Source organism: Cervus elaphus, chromosome 16 (assembly GCF_910594005.1).
Source record: "Cervus elaphus chromosome 16, mCerEla1.1, whole genome shotgun sequence".
Lineage (NCBI taxonomy): Eukaryota > Metazoa > Chordata > Mammalia > Artiodactyla > Cervidae > Cervus > Cervus elaphus.
The window spans coordinates 28,057,478-28,080,067 of NC_057830.1; the positions used below are offsets into that span (position 1 = coordinate 28,057,478).

General features: G+C 37.0%; 1 protein-coding gene across 4 annotated transcripts in view; it reads left to right on the forward strand.

Annotated features, from left to right (window-relative positions):
• The window catches only part of SLC35D2 (solute carrier family 35 member D2), a 53,106-nt gene that overhangs the window by 17,920 nt on the left and 12,596 nt on the right, over window positions 1-22,590 (forward strand). For 3 of the 4 annotated variants that reach the window (XM_043927669.1, XM_043927666.1, XM_043927670.1), the window contains exons 4-9: window positions 2,360-2,427; window positions 8,289-8,360; window positions 9,725-9,793; window positions 15,134-15,236; window positions 16,716-16,808; window positions 21,750-21,817. In XM_043927669.1, coding sequence (XP_043783604.1) covers window positions 2,360-2,427; window positions 8,289-8,360; window positions 9,725-9,793; window positions 15,134-15,236; window positions 16,716-16,808; window positions 21,750-21,817 — 473 coding nt within the window. The remainder of the gene's footprint in view (window positions 1-2,359; window positions 2,428-8,288; window positions 8,361-9,724; window positions 9,794-15,133; window positions 15,237-16,715; window positions 16,809-21,749; window positions 21,818-22,590) is intronic. The other variant, XM_043927667.1, reaches the window with a different exon arrangement.

Below are 22,590 nucleotides of genomic sequence, written 5' to 3' on the forward strand. Positions count from 1 at the left end.
AAGAGATGAAGCACTGAGACAAAGAAGGGACTTTATTTGGGGAGCCAGCTGACTAAGAAGACAGGCTAGGCCTCAAAATAACTGTCTTGTTGAGGCCTGAATGCCAGGTTCTTTTATGGATCAGAGATGGTGGGGAGGTAAGGAAACAAAGTAAAAAGACCATTTAATTCTTGCAAATATCTCCTAGAGTGGCAAGCCTCAGGCAAGGGCATGTGTTAGTTTCACTTCCTTATACCCCTTCACAAATCAAATCCCTTATACAGTGGAAGTGACAAATTATACAGTGGAAGTGACAAATAGATTCAAGGGATTAGATCTGATAGACACAGTGCCTGAAGAACTATGGGCAGAGGTTCATGACATTGTACAGGAGGTAGGGATCAAAACCATCCCCAAGAAAAAGAAAAGCAAAAAGGCAAAATGGTTGTCTGAGGAGGCCTTACAAATAGCTGAGAAAAGAGAAGTGAAAGGCAAAGGAAAAAAAGAAAGATATACCCATTTGAATGCAGAGTTCCAAAAAATAGCAAGCAGAGATAAGAAAGCCTGCAAAGAAATAGAGGAAAACAACAGAATGGGAAAAACTAGAGATCTCTTCAAGAAAATTAGAGATGCCAAGGGAACATTTTATGCAAAGATGAGCACAGTAAAGGATAGAAATGGTATGGACCTAACAGAAGCAGAAGATATTAAGAAGAGATGACAAGAATACACAGAAGAACCGTACAAAAAAGATCATGACCCAGATAACCACAATGGTATGATCACTCATATAGAGACAGACATCCTGGAATGTGAAATCAAGTGGGCCTTAGGAAGCATCACTACAAACAAAGATAATGGAGGTGATGGAATTCCAGTTGAGCTATATCAAATCCTAAAAGTTGATGCTGTGAAAGTGCTGCAGTCAGTATGTCAGCAAATTTGGAAAACTCAGCAGTGGCCACAGAGACTGGAAAAGGTCAGTTTTCATTCCAATCCCAAAGAAAGGTAATGCCAAAGAATGCTCAAACTACCACACAATTGCACTCATCTCACATGCTAGCAAAGTAATGCTCAAAATTCTCTAAGCCAGGCTTCATCAGTACATGAACTGTGAACTTCCAGATGTTCAAGCTGGATTTAGAAAAGGCAGAGGAACCAGAAATCAAATTGCCAACATCCGTTGGATCATCGAAAAAGCAAGAGAGTTCCAGAGAAACATCTATTTCTGCTTTATTGACTGTGCCAAAGCCTTTGACTGTGTGGACCACAATAAACTGTGGAAAATTCTTAAAGAGGTGGAAATAGTGGACCATCTTACCTGCTTCCTGAAAAATCTGTATGCAGGTCAAGAAGCAACAGTTAGAACTGGACGTGGTTAGACTGGTTGCAGATCCGGAAAGGAGTATGTCAAGGCTGTATATTGTCACCGTGCTTATTTAACTTATTTGCATAGTACATCATGTGAAATGCTGGTCTGGATGAAGCACAAGCTGGAATCAAGATTGCTGGGAGAAATATCAACAGCCTAAGATATGCAGATGACACCATCCTTATTGCAGAAAGTGAAGAAGAACTAAAGAGGCTCTTGATGAAAGTGAAACAGGAGAGTGAAAAAGTTGGCTTAAAACTCAACATTCAAAAATTAATGTAACGGCATTCAGTCCCATCACTTCATGGCAAATAGATGGGGAAACAGTGGAAACAGTGACAGAGTTAATTTTGGGGGGCTCCATAAATCACTGCAGATGGTGACTGTAAGCATGAAATTAAAAGATGCTTCCTTCTTGGAAGAACAGGTTACATTGTTTAACCTTAGTAGATATTTACTTATTCTAGGCCTTTAAGACAAAGTAATGTGGCCAGCATACACAACTTTTTGAAAGCGTCACTATTTGACACGTCATTGAGATATGAATCTTTGTCTTCATCCAGAAAAATGCTTATATGCCTAGATAACAGAAGTTTGCACACTTTTTCAACAGCTTTCTGAACCTCATTCATGAGCTGTATTTATAGAGTTTATAAACTATAAGCACCCATCCTCAACTCACCAACCTGGCTAGGGGTCTCCACCAAGAGAGGTGCTTGTTCAGAGCTATGTTTTAGGGAAACATTCTGCTAATATGGGCAAGGTCAATATTTCTGTTTCTGTCCACTTTCCCCACCACCACCAGCATTATGAATATTACTGCAGACCTATTTTTTGATCACATAGAGAAACTTATATGTGTTCTGGATTCTGGAAAATTCACTCATTGCAAGGAAAGGAACTCTGGATGATTTGCTTTCTGATGGGGAGTAAATGTCACCATCTTTATTAATGAAGGAAAGTGTTTTTGGAGTTCTAACCAAATATTCTTTCTTATTTTTATTGAAGCTGTTTCCTCTGCCTCTCCTCTACGTTGGAAACCACATAAGTGGATTATCAAGCACAAGTAAATTAAGGTAGAGTGCAAAATAATGGTTGCTTGGTGATTCTTCACTAGTTTGCTTTTAGTGTCACAGAGATAAACTGATTTTTCAAGATATTTCTTGGGCTATATATAGAAGATAATAATATTTCATAATTTAAGGAAATAAGGTAGTTTTGAGTTTGATAATGCTTTAGAAATGTTAAAAAGCTAATATAGTTTTCTTTATGTCCAAGTCTGAAGATAGAATGTGAAATCTGTAGAAATCAAGATAGAGAATGTATGAGATTTTCCAGGAAGATTCATTTATACGAATGTGGTTCTGTGTAACTTTTAATTCCATCACAGTTTTATAAAAGCAGGAATACTCAGTCAGTTTTCGTATAGTTCAAGTTTGGTAGAAGGAAAAATTAATGACGTATTATTTTCAAGTATGTGATACATATTTCTGAAATTTGCATTTGCATTTATTTTATGGTCCTTTGACTACTTTGTTAATAGTCACTATAAAAATGAAAATGGAAGTGTACAATGAACAAGTCATCCTATAAATTGGAAAATGTGGTGTGAAATATGTAGCCTAATGAATACACATTCGGGACACGAACCTTATGAAAAAGATGTGAGTAATGAGAAAATCAACTTTATGTAAAGGGTGACAGAAGTGGAATAAAGTCTGTTAGTATAGGAAGAGTAGAAAAGAGGCAGGTAGGAAGTAGACCAGAAGGAGAAAGTATATAGACCACTGAGAAGTGTGAAATGGGGCCTGTTGCCTTTCACTCTTGATTGGAGAGGGCAGATTGTGGCGGTTGTGAAAAATGAAATGTGCAATCCTGTTTCTGATTATGCCTTTGAGTTGTTTCTTTCTGGGATTAGGTCAGCCAATTTTCCTTAATTATCTCAAATTTGTGTTAAAGCTTCCTGTGCTGTTGCTGTCTTGCCGTGTAACCTCTTGGCCTGTCTCTGAGCCCACTTGCAGTGTGGGCGTGCCTTCACTTACCCTGATAGCTGCCCCGCTCTTGCACTGGGGGTCTGGGTAGATGAGGGTTTCTTGTTTTTAGTGATCTTAGAAACATCTTTATTAGAAGTGTTCTTCAGTACTTTTCTGCATGTGTAACAGAAAAGGAAGATGAAGGCTTTCCACAAGTAAGACTGAAGAGAAAGGAAGGAAATTGCTTCTACATGGTGTCATGTGGTATTTCTGTCTCCCCTGTTTTCAGTAAACTGGTAGTTGGTTCTAGAGGCTTAATCAAATTCAGATTCAGTTTTTCAGACAAGATCAGTTTGTTAGTGATGTTGGATTCTTTCTTCTGCATCACTTCATAGGGCACATAATGTTTTATCCCACTTCTAATGATATTTAATTGATCAAAAATTCTGTCTAATGATTTTAAGGGGTCAGTCTGGTTCCTTCATTAGAACTTTCCCCATCCATTTTTTACCTAATGAGTTTAGCACACATTGATGATCATTGTATAGATACATTATTTCATTACAAATTGAAAAATGATGATTTTCTAAACTATATTTCCCCTTCTGCAATTATTATCTAAACCTCCTCAGTGAGTACAAATTTTCATTCACCATTTCATACAGGAAAGGCAGGATAAAAGCTCTATTTATAAGCATTCAGAGTAATAAGCCAGTGTTGTGTCACCTTCAGTAGTGAACTGCTGGTTTTTTTTGTTTTGTTTTGTTTTTTACCGGCATTATTAACTCATGAATTGTTATTTACAAGTCCCATATGAGATACGCACTTTGCAAATATTTTCTCTCAGTCTATAGCTTGCCTTTTCATTCTCTTAACACTGTTTCTCAGAGCAGAAGTTTACATTTTAATGACGTTCCACTATCATTTTTTTCTTTCATGGATTATGCCTTTGATATTTTATCTAAAAACTCATTGCCAAACCAAGGTCATCTAGATTTTCTCCTACATTATCTTCCAGAAGTTTTATGTTTTACATTTAGGTATATGGTCCATTTTGAAGTTAAAGCCTGTGATAGGTATAAAGCCTGTGTCTAGATTCAGTTTTTTTTTTTTTACATGGAGATGTCCGGTTGTTTGATAGGTATAAAGCCCGTGTCTAGATTCAGTCTTTTTTTTTTACATGGAGATGTCCGGTTGTTTGAAAGGCTAGTCTTTCTCCCTTGAACTGTATTTACTGCTTTGTCAGAGATCAGTTGACTCTATTTGTGTGGGTTTATTTCTGGGCTGTCTATTCTGTTCCACTGAGCTGTTTGTTTCCTTTACCTAATGTTTTAGTTCATTATAGGCATCTTCTTTTGATGCTTAAATTGTATCATCTGAGGTCAGTGGGAGCTCTTTGAGTTGGCTACTGTGTTCTAGGGCTCCGGTAGGCTTTGATTACTTCCTTGCTTCCTGGCACATGATGTCCAGGTTTATCAGACTTTTTCTGCCATTTCTCCAAGGGTCCCCTGGTTATTTTTGTTTTGAGAGTGAGGCCATAGTATGGGTGCTGGATATATTTGGAAGGAAGGGCTAACACGGTATCCTGATGAATAACATACAGGGTATGAGAAAAAGAAAGACCAAGACACCTTCCATGGTTTTGGGCCCAATTAAGTGCCGTCAACTGGGTCCACCCCCGGGAGTGGGATTGCTGAGCCATATGTGTTTAACATTTTCAGGAACTGCCAAACTGTTTTCCAAAGTGGCTGTACCATTTTACTTTCCCACCAGCAATGTATGAGGGTTACAATTTCTCTACATTCTTTCCAAATTTGTTATTGTCTGTCTTTTTGATTATAGCTGTTGCAGTGGTTGTGAAGTGGTGTCTCACTGTGGTTTTGATTTGCGTTTCCCTGATGACTAATGATACTGACCATCTTTTCATGTGCTTATCAGCCATTTACATGGCTTCTTTGGAGGAATGTCTATTCAAGTCCTTTGCCTATTTTTAATAGGGTTATTTATCTTTTTATTATTCAGTTTTAAGTCTTTATATATTCTAGATACAGGTGCTTTTTTATATACATAATTACAAAATTTTCTCCTATTCTGTGGGTTGTCTTTTTACTGTCTTGATGGTATACTTTGAAGCACAAAAGTTTTAAGTTTTTAAAAATTTAGTTAATAATTAAAGTTAAATACACCTAATATAAACATTTTAACCATTTTTAAGTGGAAAGTTTAGTACATATATTCACAATCTTGAGCAACCATCACCACTACCTATTTCCAGAAAGTTTTCATCATCCCCAACAGAAATTCTATACCATTAAACAATAATGCCGCATTCCCTCTCCCCCCTAGCCCTGGTAAACTCTGTTTTACTTACTGTCTCTATGAATTTGCCTGTTCTAGATATTTCATACAAATGGAATCATACAATATTTGTCCTTTTATTATGTCCAGTTCATTTCAGTTAGTGTAATGTTTTTAAGTTTCATCCATGTTGTAGCATGTATCAAAATTTCATTCCTTAGTCTAAGATTCTACTTAGACAACCTTTGGATCTATCATATGTTATCTATTTATAAACATTTACATTTTGGTAAAGTCTGATATATCTATTTTTTGTTATTGTTGCTTTGCTTTTGGTATTCTGTCTAGGAAAACTTTGGCTGATCTGGGGTCATAAAGATATAATCCTATTCTTTCATCTAAGAGTTTTATAGTTTTCCTATATTTGGGTCTTTGATATATTTTGAGATAATTTTTTATATATAGAATGAGGTAGGGGTCCAAAATCATTCTTTTGCATATGAGTGTTGAGTTGTTTCAGCGTTATTTATTGAAAGACTGTTATTTCCCCATTGTATGGTCTTGATACCCTTATTAAAAATTAATTTAACATTTCTAATTAATTAGAAAGATTTATTTCTTGATTCTCAATCTTAATGCTTTGATTAAATGTTTAACTTTAAACCAGTACTAGATAATACTGAAAATTGTAGCTTTGTAGTAGGTTTTGAAATTAGGCCCACCAACTTTGTTCTTCTTTTTCAAGATTGTTTTGGTTTGTTGGTTTTCTTGCATTTCCACACTGATTTTAGAATTAGTCTGTCCATTGCTCGAGGAAACAGTGGTTGAAATTTTGATAGGGATTGTGCTGAGTCTATAGATTTATTTGAGAAATATTTCCATTTTAACAACATTAAGTCTCTGATCCATAGCATGGAGTGTCTTTCCATTTAATCTTCTTTCATCTTTTCACAATATTTTGTAGTTTGTAGTGTGTTCCAGTTCTTACACTGCTTTTGTTAAGTTACTCCTAAGAATTTTGTTCTTTTTGATGCTATCATAAAGGGAATTGTTAATTTCCTTTTTGGATTGCTCATTTCCTTTTTGGGTTGCTCATTGCTAGTGTATAGAAGTGCAATTGATTTTTGTATATTCTTTTTGTTTCATGCGTACTTATATCATTTGTTCTAATAATTTTATGGTGGATTTCTTAGGATTTTCTAGATATATATCATCTGAAAATAGAGACAACTTTCTTTTCTTTTTTTCTGAACTATATTTTTTTTGGGGGGGGAGGGACTAATTGCCCTATCTAGAAATTCAAGCTCAATATGAAATAGATGTAGTGATGAGCAGAAACATCCTAGTCTTATCCCTGATCTTAGGAGAAGAACATTCAGCTTTTTACTATTAAGTATCCATATCTGCTTTTATTTTATTATTATTATGTTTTCTTTTTTGGCCACAATGTACAGCTTATGGGGTATTAGTTCCCCTACTAGGGCTCGAACCCATGTCTTTGGCACTGAGAGTGCAGAGTCCTAACCACTGGACCACTGGGGGATTTCCCTTGCTGCTTTTAAAGGCATCATCTAAAAATATTTTTTTAATTTAATTGAAAATAATGACTTTTTTAAAATCTTGCTTTGAAAAAGGCCATTCAAACCAGTCTCATAAGACATCTTTAAGCGTGGATATAAAGTTCCTGAGAATCCTTTCTGCACTGCTCTCTGGTTGCCGTGGGAAACCCCTCCGCAGGTCTGGTCAGGAGGAGCTGCCCCCTCTCCCTTAAGGTTCTGACTTTCCTTCTTTAGGTCCCATCTTCTGAGAGTCACACTGGAAACAGATGGAGGTGGGTTTTTCCAGCCCTGGCATTCTGTGGCTGTGCATTGAGCTATGTCCTGGAATCTCTGGGTTTTGAGTGAAAGGTACATAAGTATTTAAAAGGCAGTGAATGTGGCCTTTTACATAAAGTTTTTAGGGAAAATTACCTATAATTTTATCCTCTTGCATACTATTTTAAATATTAATTTTTGTCTCTTTCTGTACATAGGATGTATCTTATTACAGTTGTAGACTCTACATAGTTTTGTTACCTCCTTGATTTATTTAACGTTTGTTTTCTAAGAGTGGTAAAGTTTTATATTATAGAATTAGTGCATAATGTTCCCTCAAGTGGATTTAACCAGAATTTATTTGATCATTGCCTTGTCTGATATTTAGATTGTTTCTGATATTGTCCTCAAAGACACGACTGCAGCGAACATCTTTGTGCACATGAATTTTTCCTTTTCTTTGAGTTATTATCTTAGGGTAAATTTCCTAACAAGAAGTAATTAGATCTGAGGTTAGGACCATTTAATGACTGTCCATACCTAGTCCTAACTTGTCTTGTCAAAGGGTATATTGGTTCACATTGCATATAATCTTTTAACACAATCTTTGCAGTTTCAACACTTTGTAGTAGTTGGATAGTATGATGTTTTGAATTGCTAATAAGTAAAAGTGGCATGAAATTATTAAATTTCCATTTCTTTTTATTATTTTATATGACTTAGTAACATATGTGATAATTAAAGTTAACTCCTTATATTTAATTTAGAAAATTAATGGGCTTAATTAAAAATGTGAAACATTAAAAAAATACTTGTTGTCTGATGTTATTATACTTGATTCTTTTCTGACAGCTTGCCGATGTTCACTGTGCTCAGGAAGTTTACCATTCCACTTACTTTACTGCTGGAAACCATCATACTCGGGTGATTTTTGTTTTTCCTCTCTTCCTTTGGTGTCCTCTCCCCACACGCCCCCATTATTTTTACCTAGCAAATTCTCAGCATCTAGTCATCTTTACAAATAGTTGGTTTGAAGTGCTTGTTGTAATAACTTAAAGGCCAATGGTTTATTCATTTAAAAGCAGACTCCTATTTCCATGGTTTCTTAACATGTTATGAGTGGTTTTTTTTTAAAGTTATAATTTTACAATTAGACAAGTAATATGCATGTGTAGTAGAAAATTCTAAAAAAAACAATCACTGCAAAACAGATGTAAATCTGTTTTCTGAGCTGAATGGAATATACATTGATTTTGAAATGGCAAGGAATAGTTGTCCACATGTATAGTATGTGTGCTATACTATAGTAGGTGTGCAGGAGATCAGGGAAATTCATTCTGATGCAGTAATTATGATGTAACATCAGAATAAATTAATTCTTATAATGTTGGTTTAAAAATTTCATGTAAAGATATTCAGGTTGACTCTAAAATGGTGATTCTTGATTTTGCTGTGGAGATTACTTAACAATGAAATTAGGATGATGGTCCAGTGTTCTAAGTTTTACTATTGAATTTTATCTTAATCTTTGGATGCTTGATAAAAGTGCAAACCAACTAGACCTACCAGCAGGAGCTCTTCTGCTTTTTTTTTTTTTAATTGAAGGATAATTGCTTTACAGAATTTTTTTGCTTTCTGTCAAACTTCAGCAAGAATCAGCCATAGGTATACATCTATCCCCTCCCTTTTGAACCTCCCTCCCATCTCCCTCCCATCCCACCCCTCTACGTTGATACAGAGCCCCTGTTTAGTTTTCTGAGCCACACAGCAAATTCCTGTTGGCTATCTGTTTTACACATGGTAATGTAAGTCTCCATGTTACTCTTTCCACACATCTCACCCTCTCCTCCCCTCTCCCCATGTCCATAAGTCTATTCTCTATGTCTGTTTCTCCATTGCTGCCCTGTAAATAAATTCTTCAGTACCATTTTTCTAGATTCCGTATATATGCATTAGAATATGACATTTATCTTTCTCTTTCTGACTTATTTCACCTCTTATACATTTCGTCCCAGCATCTCTCTAGTGAGAACAGAGAAATACTTTGTAATTAGATTAAGACAAATACTTAAGAATTAGAGTAAATTTGGTTTGATTTACTAATCCATTTAATGTGCTTTTAGTGCTCTTTTGACATAAAGCATTGTCCATTAGATTTTATGATAGCTATAAAACTGTTAACAATGTCTATTCTCAGTTTATTTAAAAGTATAATTTATATTTTTCCTCTCCTCCTCCTTTTCTTTATCTATCTACCTATCTATCCATCCACTATTTATTTATTACAGGAAACAATATTCCTTGAACATCATTGTCAGTGTCTTTGCCATCATTCTTGGTGCTTTCATAGCAGCTGGGTAAGACTTTGGACTATTTCTGCTCAATAACTCCTTTGTGTCTTTGACAACAGGCCTGGCCCTGTCCTCATTTTTCATTTTCCATCTGGTTGCAGTTGAATTGAACAGCTAAGAGACAAATCTGTTGATGTTAGTGAAACCTCCATATATTATTGTGAAAGTCAAACTGAGTTCCAAGTTGGCCAGAACATTTTCGAGAAATATGTATAGAGAGCATTACAAGATATTAATACAGCTTTTCTTCATAAAAGGAATGAACTGTGTACTTTTATTACTGAATGTTTGTCTTCAATATAAAAATTTTACCAAGAGTTTTGAGAAGTTCTTAGGCTAAGAATATAACAGATTTATAAAGCCCTTATATGCTGATTTGTTTTAGCATCTGGTAATGCCTTAGCGGTCAGTATTTCCAAGGGTGGAATACTCTCATTAAATGTATTTGTATGTTTGGGACATGAGCCAGTACCAGTGTATGACTGCTATCTTATTCATTAATAAGCCTGACCAGGAATAAGGACTTCAAGTTTGCATCTGAAAGCAGGCACTCAGACTCCTTTTATAGCACAGTGTTTAAAGTATGTGTTCAGTTACTTTTCTTGGGTTGGAAACTTAACCCTGCTGTCTGTCAGCTCTTTCTTAACCTCTCTGGGCCTGTTTCCTCATTTATGATGCATTTAGCCATTTGTATCTGAGGCTTTTGCATCTGTGGATTTAACCAGGTGTGGATCAAAAATATATTTTTTTAATTCCAGAAAATCCCCAAAAGCAAAACTTGAATTTTCTGTGTACTGGCAACTATTTACATGGTATTTACATTGTATTAAGTATTATAAGTAATCTAGAGATGATTTAAAGTATATGGGAGGGTATACATAGATTAGGGCTTCCCTGGTGGCTCAAATCGTAAAAGAATTCACCTGCAATGCAGGGGACCCAGGTTTGATCCCTGGGTCAGGAAGATCCCCTGGAGAAGGGAATGGCTACCCACTCTAGTATTCTTGCCTGGAGAATTCCATGGACAGAGGAGCCTGATGGGCTACAGTCCATGGGGTCAAGAGTCAGACACGACTGAGTGACTAACAACAACAACAACAACATAGGTTGCATACAGACTTTGCACATCGATTTGTATAAGGGACCTGAGCATGCACAGATTTGGGTATCTGCAAGTGGAGGGGGTAGAGGTGTGGGGTCCTGGAACCAATCCCCTGTGGATATGGAGGTACAACAGTAATAGAAGAGAAAAACCTACATGAAGTGAAGGGAAGAAAGAAAAGGTTGGAGGAATTTCAGTTAAACTAGTTTCATTAACTCATTTAGAAACAAGAGTTCTGGATCATCAATTGCAAATTAATGGCGTGGGCTACAGAGCCAGGATGTCTGGAACCTTATTCTAGTCTCCTCACTTACCAGCTGGATAACTAAGAACAAGCTAGTCAGCCTCCCTGTGTCTCAGTTATTTTGACTGTTAAGTGCAGATTAGAGTAGCATCCACCTAATACAGTCACTTGTGAGAATTAAATGAGATAATAGTGAGGCAGGATTCACTCAAATTTATGGCTGAGTTCAACAGAAACATTTTGAAGCATTTACTGTATTCCAGGCATCATTCTGTGTGCTGAAGAATCCAGCAGTTAATAAAACAGACAAGAATTCTTGCCTTCGTGGAGTTTCCATCCTAGTAGATGGTGACAGATATTAGCAATAATAATGATGTTTATTATTGTTATATTGCAAATAGAAGGGGAAAAAGTGGAAACAGTGACATACTTTCTTTTTTTGGTCTCCAAAATCACTGTGGTTGGTTACTGCAGCAATGAAATTAAAAGACGCTTGCTCCTTGGAAGAAAAGCTATGACAAACCTAATAGCGTATTAAAAAGCAGGGACATCACTTTGCCAACAAAGGTCCATATAGTCAAAGCTGATTTTTCTAGTAGTCATGTAGCAATGTGAGAGTTGGACCATAAAGAAAGCTGAGTGCCAAAGAATTGATGCTTTTGAACTGTGGTGCCGGGGAACACTCTTGAGAGTCCCTTAGACTGCATGGACATCAAACCAGTCAATTCTAAAGGAAATCAACCCTGAATATTCATTGGAAAGACTAATGCTGAAGCTGAAGCTCCAATACCTTGGCCACATGATGCAAAGAGATGACTCATTGGAAAATACCCTGATGCTAGGAAAAATTGAAGGCAAAAGGAGAAAGGGATGGCAGAGGATGAGATAGTTAGATAGCATCACCAACTCAGTGGACATGAATTTGAACAAATGCCAGGAGATAGTGAAGGACAAGGAAGCCTTGTGTGCTGTAGTCCATGCACTTGCAAAGAGTCAGACATGACTTAGCAACTGAACAACAAATTATTGTTATAAATGTGTTTAGTACCTTACCTAGGCCAGGGTTTATTATTTGAATTTTTATCTGTAATTTCCTCTTCTCCAATTATAGCTATGTCTGAGCTCAGTTCCCTTGAAAGCTGGCCTATTTGGTTTCAGTGCTGGTACAGACCTTAAGCAGCCACACTTAGAGCCTAAGTTTAGGTCATGAAGACTTTTGTTCAAACAAAATAAGATACATAAAGTAGCTAAAAAGGGGATTGTTCTTTTGAAAGTGCCTTCCTCCTGTAGGGGTCTGAGGTCTCCACTGGGCCTCCTCTCTTTTCTAGGTTTCTTGGAGCTCAGTTTGAAAACCACTGATTTAAAAGTCATTGAAGATGTTTACAAAAATTAGTTTATAAAAATGTAAGTCTTTGAGGAATAGCAGTTCAGGTACTGTATGTGTGAAGGCACATTTCCAGAAGCAGTTGGTATGAATTCAGCTCATATTTAACATATGTGATAACTCTAATGAGCTGAAGGGGTAAATAGTGCTTCCTGAAACATCTGACTTCTACCCAAGAGCCAGCTTGGAGTAGCAATTCTCCACTTTTTCTTTCCTCAGCACCCACAGAATGGATAACCTTCCTATGGGTGATGAGTGCAGTCTTAGCTGCAGGCCAGCTGTAACCCCACCATTCTTTGCTGTCACTCAAATTAATTCATCAAATGCAAGTACAGATGAGCCAGTTTGGGCTGCTATAACAAATAGTCCCCACATCTTGGTTGTTTAACATACCAAATATATTTCCCCCCCACTCCACATACATACCAACATCAGTTAATGCTGTGGGGGTGCTCTGCCCATTATAGCTACTCAGGGACCCAGGCTGATGGAACCTCTGCCTCAAAGGGGGTTTCCTTTCTCATCAAGAAAGGAAGAAGGCATATGGGGAATTGTACACTGGCTCTCCAAAGTTTTCCCCAGAAGTGACATGTGTTACCAAAGCAAGTCACGTGGCCAACAACAGTTGAAACAGAATGTCTGTGAACAGCCCTAAATGACATCCCAAGGGTTAACCATGAATCTGCCCCCATTTATAACACAAGTAAATTCTTCTCAAACTTCTGTGCTTTCACAACTGGCCTAAACAGATGCTGTTGGGAATTCTTGGTCCCCCTCAAGTAGGAGATGTGAAAACTCTCAAGAATTCCCCTAAGGCTCTCTGAGGAAGTGAGTAAAAGGCTTCCTTTCCATTCCTCTGGAATCTTCCATTTTTTGCCCATTCAACTCTTTGCCATCCTAAGATTCTTTTTTTTTTTTTTTTTGGTTATACAAAATCCTTATTTTACTTACACTGTTTTACATTTTCCAGACAATTCTAGTTTAGACTCTCAGGAGCTTCCATAGACTCTTGTAACATATACCAGTCCCTTGTAGTAAGCCCATCTTTTGTGCAGGTTCTTCTTTACACTGAGCTGAGTGGGGTAGGCACAATTTGGAAAACTCTCCTTTGAGAGATTCTGTTTTTGTGATTGAACCACAGAATTCCGATTTACAATGATTTAAAATCATAATGTCACAAATATATTTGTAGGTAAGTAATACCAGTGGAAGCTTCAGGCAAAGTCTGGTTCAATTTGCATTCCAATCTTGATGCAGTTTTTGCATATTTCCCTCTTTTGGGTTAGAAATAATCTTATTTTGATACTGAAGGGGACGAGGATATGCCACTCCCAAATGTGCCACTTTGACGTAAATGTTATTTTGAGTTGAAGGCATTTGAGAATCAACAAGTGTGGGAAGAGTTCTCTGCCCTCCCCTTTAAGTCTGCCTAAAAGTAGACCATAAATTTCCCTTTGTGAAGGTGTCCCTGGTCCTCGGTCAGAAGAGGAAAGCAGTTCTTATCACCAGACGCAGAGAGTTAGCATCAAGATGAGTCAGCATAAGCAGACCTTATTAAAACAACCTTATCTTCCATAAGTTTCCTTTGTATATTTCCCAGTGCCTTTTCCACAATTGATTTATTCCTTGAGGCCCACGCCCTCAGCTATGTTTATGTGGTATATAAGCTCCGTAGTCTAACCACCTCTTTGAGCTTCATTTCTTTTCTGTTTCTGTGAACTGCTGTGCATGTAAAATATTTAATACAATTTGTATTTTTTTCTCCTGTTACGCTGTCTATTGTCAGTTAAATTTGCAGGCCCCCAGATACTGACCCAGAGATGGTAGAGGAAACCTCCTTGACAATACATAATTCATAAGTATATTATTCATACTTATGAATTATGATGTTTTATGAATTATGACGTGGGTGTGGTACTGTTTGCAAAGTCAAGTGCAGGTGATGAATCATATCTGGGCTTAGCTGTTGTTTACTCTGCTGCCTTTGCCCTATTCCCCTCAAACATGTTTATACTAGCGTTGTTAATTTACAATGGAAATTGAAGAGATGGCTTCAAAGAATGGGGAGAAAGAGGCCTTAAAGGGGTTGCAGAGAAGGAAATGGACCCTGCCTTGCCTTTTTGACAGACAGGATAGTGAGGGTATTGGTGGTAAAGTGACTGGGGACCAGATGGACATGTCAGTCCCTCATTTGACCTCTTTGGCCTGTCCCTGCCCGGCTGTCCCCAGAGGACTGTACTCTGGGGATGGCCCTGTGTACTACAATAAGAAAAGCCACAGGTGGGTTGAACAAATCACTCCCCTTAGAAAAACAAGGCTCATGCTGATTTATTAGCAAAACAAGGGCTTCCTAGTCAAAGGAAGATGGTTAATGTCTGTCTGGTTTTAAGCTGTTCTGATTAAGTTGAAGCCTCCTGGTGGCCTGATTTTGTTCTTGTCTGGAGGCAGGGGAGAAGCATCAGCCAGTCACCGCCACACAGGGGGAAAGTATGTCAGAGAAAAGGCAGTCTTACTAGCACTACAAATGGATTTGATCAGGGAAAGAGAAAACAGAAGGCCTCTGAGGTCAAGCTGTGAGTTTCTGATAATCATATTCCTTTGTATTCTCCCTCCCAGTTCTGACCTTGCTTTTAACTTGGAAGGCTATATTTTTGTATTCCTGAATGATATCTTCACAGCAGCAAATGGCGTTTACACCAAACAGAAAATGGACCCAAAGGTACCAGATTTTCACTCTTTTGGCTTTTTGGCTTTGTCATCTGACCCCTGAAATAACATGAAAAAATAAACTTGTAAAGCGGGCATGTAATTTAATTTACACGTTATGATCTACAGATTACGAATTTCTTTTTAATTATACTGTGCATAGGTTCTTGTTATTCCTTGTCATGCAAAATTTTGGGTGAAAATTAGGTAGGAATGGAAAAACAGGCACTATTTTGGGTGCAAAGAAAGAATGCTACATAGAAAGGGGATCATTTTGAAAGGCAAAGTAAAACTAGAAGTTTTTTACCATCACCATTAGTGATCAAGTAAAGTCAGGAATATTCTGAAAGCAGCTCTAATTTGAGTCTGGAGATGTGGGTTACAGATACAAGTATTGCTGAAAAAAGTGAAAGTGAAGGTCACTCAGTGGTGTCTGAGTCTTTATGACCCTATGGACTCTAGTCCATCGGGCTCTTCTGCTCATGGAATTCTCCAGTCAAGAATACTGGAGTGGGCTGCCATTCCCTTCTCCAGGGGCTCTTCCTGACCCAGGAATCGAACCCATGTTTCCTGCATTGTAGGCAGATTCTTTACCATCTGAGCCACCAGCCTGACTGGTTAATGTGACTGCACTTCTCCAAACCTCAGTTTCCTCCTCTGTGGAGTTAGATGACTGGAATGGATAAATGATCAGGCCCTTTCATGAGGGGCGGGGGGGCAGATGGGCTTTCCTCCCGTGTGGCTGCCCCTGGGTTGGAGCTCCAAACCCTTACCCCCATCCCAGCTGTGCCGGAAGCTCTGGAGGATGGGCCAGGCATATGTTCCTTTGTTCCAAGTTCTTTGTGTTGAGTGAGGATGTTTGCTTTGATGGACAGGCTTATTCCTATGAGCTGTTTTTTATCTGCACTGTATTTTTCTGTATTATCATTTATTTTTTAATGGCGGTTTTACAAAACTGGGTTTGTTGCCTTTTGAGAATCATAATATGTCACCTTGTATGGAAAGTGGTGGATGTCGTCTCTTTAATGAAAATTAAATTTATGCACGACTGGAAACAAGATACCTGGTGTTTTAACCCTGCTGTCCCTTAATAGAAGGAGCAGATGTTTTTAAGAAGTTTTGTTTATATTAACATTTTTAATGCTATTGACTTTGTTCCAGACTTCCTGTTTTGAATAGCATGCTTTAAAAAAAAAAAATTAGCATGTTAAAGATTGGTGGAACCTCGGAGTCCATCCAGCTCCATCCATTTTATATCTCATTTTTTGGGTAAAACAAATTTTTTTAAAAAATCACAGTATTCTTGAAATGAAGCATTTTATTTTACACCAGAAATTTGCTGAAAATATTCAAATACAGAACTGGTCAGAATGTGTATTCTAACTCTGCATAAGTACGTGGTTGTATAAATAGCTCCAGGCGAATAAATGGCTCTAGGAAATCTGACGCTTTATATTTCTAAAATTGAGTGGAGTTTTCTTGGCTTTTGCAGGAGTTAGGGAAATATGGAGTGCTTTTCTACAATGCCTGCTTCATGATTATCCCAACTCTTATCATTAGTGTCTCCACTGGAGACCTTCGACAGGTAAGCTGATGACAGTCATTCATTCTTACTTAGCAGTCTTCACAATTTCAATATTTAACCTGTAGTACTCATTAAAATAAAAAGTATATAAAGGAAAGAAGTGTCTAAAGGTAACTAGGATTTCCAAAAGCAAGATGTTTGATGTCCTCAGTAATACCTTTCGCACTTTGCTTTCTTTGCATTTGTCTTTAAACCCCTCGGAAGTAGCAGGATGTAGTCAAAAAGGCTCTGGCCTTGAATCTTTTAGCAAGACAACAGTAACTAAAATCTGGAGTTTGAGTCTCCCTTTCCCCTTTGTTGGTATGAGGACCTTGGGAAAGTTAATTAACATTGAAGGGGATTTTGATAGTTTAAAAAATGGATTTACTTATTTATTACCTTTATTATGGACATTTGGAAACATACACACAAAGTAAAGAATGATTTGATGAGCTCGCATGTATCCATCACACAACTTCAGCATATTTTGGCATTTCACCATTCTTATTTCATCTGTTCTCATCTGCTCTCACTCCCCCTTCTTCCCCTGGAGTATTTTAAAGCTAATCCCAGACGTCATGGCATCTGCCTCTAAATATTCCAGGATCTGGAATTTTGAGAAGGTCTTGTTCTTTTGGTATTTGCCCTGTTCACTTATCTGCTGCATAACTGTCAGAGACAGGTAAATTAGCAGAAGGATATGAGGTTCAGCTGGGGCGTGGGGGTATCTCTTAGGAAGGGTGAATGTTCACCCCATAACGTCCTCAATGGCCACCTTGAAATGTGCTGACTCAGAAAGTTGCCAGACAGACCACTTGAAGTTCATGTGAGAAAGGAGGTGTGTTGGGCAAATCCCTTGTCCCGTGTGGCCTTCTGGCCTCTCCCACAGATGCCCACCCCACCCCCCGCAGCAGTAGCCAGGCATTAACCCTCGTTAATCCTGTTGTTGCCAGGCTGGGGTGGTATTGACAGCCCCCCACCCCTGCCACCACAGCAGACGCTGACCTGCCTATGACGGCATTTCTGTATTTAGCAGTATGGTTGTGTGGTGAACACTGGTTGAGCATCAGTGCCCCTTGTTGCCCGCTGGGGGCTTGAATGACTTCAGAAGGCTGCAGACTCCTGGGGACTCCTGGGATGAATATCAGGGCTTCTTGTTCCTTCTCAGAACTATACTTTCTCCCTTTTCTAATTCCTCTCTCAGAACAAGGGAATAGTGGATTGGCTTAGTAGCAATGTCCCCAGGGGTAAACATCCATTTCCATGTGTTTATATTGGAAACTACCAAGAAACACCAGTTTTAATATAGGAGTCTCAGTTTGTGAACCTGGGCCTCACTGTTAATTCAGAATATTGGAAGTTAAAACAAGCACCCCAAGTGTCTTTATTAATAATGAACAAGGGCAGAATATCTAAAAACACAGTACTTATTTTTTAGTTACCATCAATTAAACCAATTTTGTGCCAGCAGCCTTACATAAACAAGGTGAAATTATGAGCCCTCAATGAAGTAGTCCTATTGGCTTGCCTCATTTCATTATTATAAAAATGAGTGTTTCTTTTGAGTCTCTGGAATTTATCTCTTCTGAGATTCTGATGCTTTTTATAGCTTTTCAGATATATATTTATTTCTAAAATATAAATCTAGAAACTCTTAGAACACTTGATTGAAACTAAAAGTTTATTTTGCCGTAGAAACAATGTTATGAATGGCATAGTGACCAGAAACTGAATTTTAGGTACCTTTTGAAAATAGACCGCATGTATTATGTTAATAATTTATAACAGTATTTCAATAGGAATATGTATTTCTACATTCAGTTTATTGACTTACAAACTTGTAGCATGTTCCTTTCAGAAGTTGCCACCTGCTGTAATTATTATTATGCAGAATTATTATACTTTCTTGTGTAATAATAAAAATAGCTAATAACTATCAAGGAATCATTCTATCAAACATTGTTTGAAACAGTGTACATGAACTATCTCATTACATTCCCACAATAGCCTGAGGAGAAGGTATTACTAATTATCCCCATTTTATATACAAGGAATCTAGGGCACAATATTTAAATAACTTTCCAAGGAAAGTAGGTGATAGATCCAAGAGGCTGTCTTGCTCTAGAAACACACCCTCTGCTGTAATCTCAGTTTTTAAATTTGTATATTGAAAGTGTTTGTTTCTTTCCTTCATATATGAAAAAGCATGACCTATCACTGTAGCTTAGAAAGTATAAGAGACCTTAGATTTTCTTCAGCTTACTCAATTCTAGTGTTCTAGGAGAATATTGTTTTCCTCTTCTGACTTCTCATGCTGGAGTATCTCAGTATTTACCCTGTCTAGCCTCTTCCATTTGATCAGTCTCTTAAGATTTCAAACAGAAGTTTCTATAGTTACCTTAGAGCCCAAGCAATGATAACTATTCTCTGAAATTCCAGATGGATCAGAGCTAAATATATAGATTTATTTAAGCATCTAAGAAAAATTATTATCAGAAAAAAATTTTTTTTCTGTAAGAGAAGGCCTCTATATGATGACAAAAATACAAAATTCATTAAGTTAAAAATTTGACTAACTTAAACTTGTTACATGGTAAGAGATGCCAAGAGATGAGATACTGTAATCCGTAATTTTAAAAAACTGTAGGAAAAATAGTAAGATTTTCATTTCTTTCAATTGATTGTTCTGCCCTGTGTTCACTGAATCATCATGAATTTCTTCCAGTTAGTCACTTTTAACCATGGCTGAACCCATTTTAGACTGTGAACAAAATATAACAAAGTAGTGAACTTATGTAATTAGGTGTTAGTCTGCAATATAAAATTGCATTTTATTACCAAGTTTGGTTTGATTGTTTTGAAAGTTGATTGATGAATTTGAGTGAAAGGTTAACTTCTCTTGTTAATGGAAGGAGTACTTTGATGAGTCATTTTTCCCAGTTGACTGGAAGGGTTAGAGATTCTGTTGAGACTCATGTGTGTGACTCACTGTACTCCTGGACCTTGGACTTCCACAGTCAGCAGATCTGGTAATAGCACCTTGATTCTGTTTGTGATTAACAAAGTCAGTAATGCCAGCTCCTCTTGTTAACAAATTAGGCGCCTGGAAAATAATGTGTAAACTTTCTTTAGTTAATCAAATCACTGCAATAAGTTCAAAGTACATTTAATGTATTGCAGTTGATGAATAGAAATAAATAATAGAACTTTTTTCTGATATAAGAAAATAATGAAAAATGAAAAAGATTCATACTCCAACATACTTTCATAGAAATAGTAAGTTTAAAGCAGGAAGTACTTTATTGTTACTCATTTTAAATTATTTTCTGTTTTTAAATAAGTATCATTCAATGTGATTTTTTAAAATGCCACCAGCACAGCTTCATTATTATTAAAGGAACAGAATAAAACTAAAATCTATCAGAATTGAAGTTGGCAATGAATCCAAATATTTTTTATGAAAATTACCACATAGCACTCAATGGCTTATGTGTATCAAGAGCATACAGTTTTTATTTACTGTTTTCATAAATACTCCCAGTTCTTTGAGTAGATAAGTGTTTCCTATCTTTGGTTTGAAGTTTGGGGCATATGGTTTTCTCTTATTCCCAATTTTATTTAACTTTTCAGACACAGCGTTTTCCATAAGTTTCTGTTTTGTTTTGATCTTTTGACAATCTTGACGTAACATGTCCTGGATGTTTTCTGACCCTTTGATTGGCTTGGGTCTTGCCAGTAAGACAGATTTATATTTATTATATTTTTTATTTCAAAAGTAGTGTTAAAAAGAAGTTTTATTATGAACACTTTCAAACCTATTAAGAAGGAAAGAGAACAGTATGCAGATCCCATGTACCCATCAACCAGGTTTGGTGGTTATCAACATTTAATGTGTATTTTTTTCGTAAGGAAGGTGGGCAAAGTATTACTCATGAAACAGTGACAGTAAAGTGTGATGAGGTTGTACTAGTCAGAGAAGAGAATTCCACTTTGATTGGCTTAAAAATTTGAACTGTAAACTTAAAGAGGATTTAGTGTTAAATCTATAAAGTTACTAAAACTTGGCTTGTAACAAAGTATTGCTAAATAGAAAGTGAATAAAAGTCATATTTAATCATGTTATTCAGCACATTCTTACATATAGTGTTGAGTCACTGTAAAATCATTTTTGGATTCAGGCAAGGGAAAAATCACGAATAAAATACTTCTTTTTATTGTTACCTATCTTTTCAAAAGGGTTAATTTTGTTTTCTCACCTAGGAACTAAGAGAAGAAGCTGAGCATTAAACTTCTCTACCAGCTCCTTTACCCCAGTTACTTGATTGGTTTGTAAATAGGAAACAATAGTTTACTTGTTCATGATACTTTTAAGCATTTATAAATTCTTTTTTTTTTTTTTCTTGGCTGCTCTTAGTTTCCTGACCAGGGATGGAACTTGGGCCCCGGCAGTGAGAGTGCTGAGTCCTGGCTACTGGACCATCAGGGAATTCCCCTTCCACCCTTTTCCTTTTGTGCAAAGTCTTGAAAATAGTTTGTGAACTTAAAAGTTTTCTTAGTCTTGCCAACATTATTAATTTTATAATAAACTTTCTTTTAAGATTATTAAAAGGTGAACACAACCTTGATTTTATGACTAGAAATTAGTAAAAATTTAAAAATAACCACAGCAATAATAGCTGTCATTTTGTTCTTGCCACCTGCCAGGTTCTAAACAGTTTCATTAAATCCTCACATTGACCTTTGAGGCAGTTTTTAAAATAATAATTCCCATTTTGTGAAGTGAGCCTCAGGTTCAGAGAAGAAAAGTAATTTGCCCCATGGCTCACAGCTGATATTACCCAGGAGTTTTGAAACTGTATTTTTCTGTTTGTGAAAGTGGAATTTGTACTAGAGTGTGCAAATTGATAAAACCAGTATTATTACTCTAACCATTAGTTTTCTTTGCTTTTTTTTTAACAATAGGCTACTGAGTTCAATCAATGGAAGAATGTTCTGTTTATCATACAGTTTCTTCTTTCCTGTTTTTTGGGGTAAGAAGCCATAGATAAGAAGAAGCTTTGGTCTGTGGTATCTCTTGATAAGTCAAATCAAAATGTACATTCTCTCTGCTTTGTCAAAATCCCTTCGCCTGTGCTTCTCCAGCTTTTTCTGAGACGTAGCCCTGTAGCTGCCCTGGAGAAGGAAATGGCAACCCACTCCAGTCCTCTGCCTGGAAAATCCCATGAATTAGGGAGCCTGGCAGGCTACAGTCCATGGGGTCACAAAGAGTTGGACATGACTGAGCAATTTCACAAAGCCCTATAGCAGAGGAGTGGATCAGGACCCATGACCTCCAAAATATGATGTTGCCTCTTGATTTCTGAAAGTGAGTTTGAAATAAAGTCAGCTCCCCTATCACATTCAAATGTGTTTTTTGCCTTTGTCCCAATATCCCGAGTTTCCCAAGATTCTCACCTCACATAAATATGTGGAAATAACCGTTTTCTGTAGTGCTGTACCTGTTATATTCAGGGTGTTTTCTAAGGAGATTTGCCCAGGCCATTGTCCAATAATTTTAGGCTTTTGTTCTTAAAATTTTCCTCAGGTATATCATTCTGTTGAGGGGCCTTGCAGCTTGTGTCTTTTTATATGTTCCCCAAACTTGAAAATTCCCTTTCATTAATAGACAATACATAATTTAAAAGCTGCAAAAGGATGCACAGGGGAACATAAGCTACCCTCCATTCTTCCCTACCTTGTGGCGCTCACTGAAGTTTTCCTCTTTAGAAGTTTTGAAGAGACTTCCTCTCCACTGCTTGAAGTC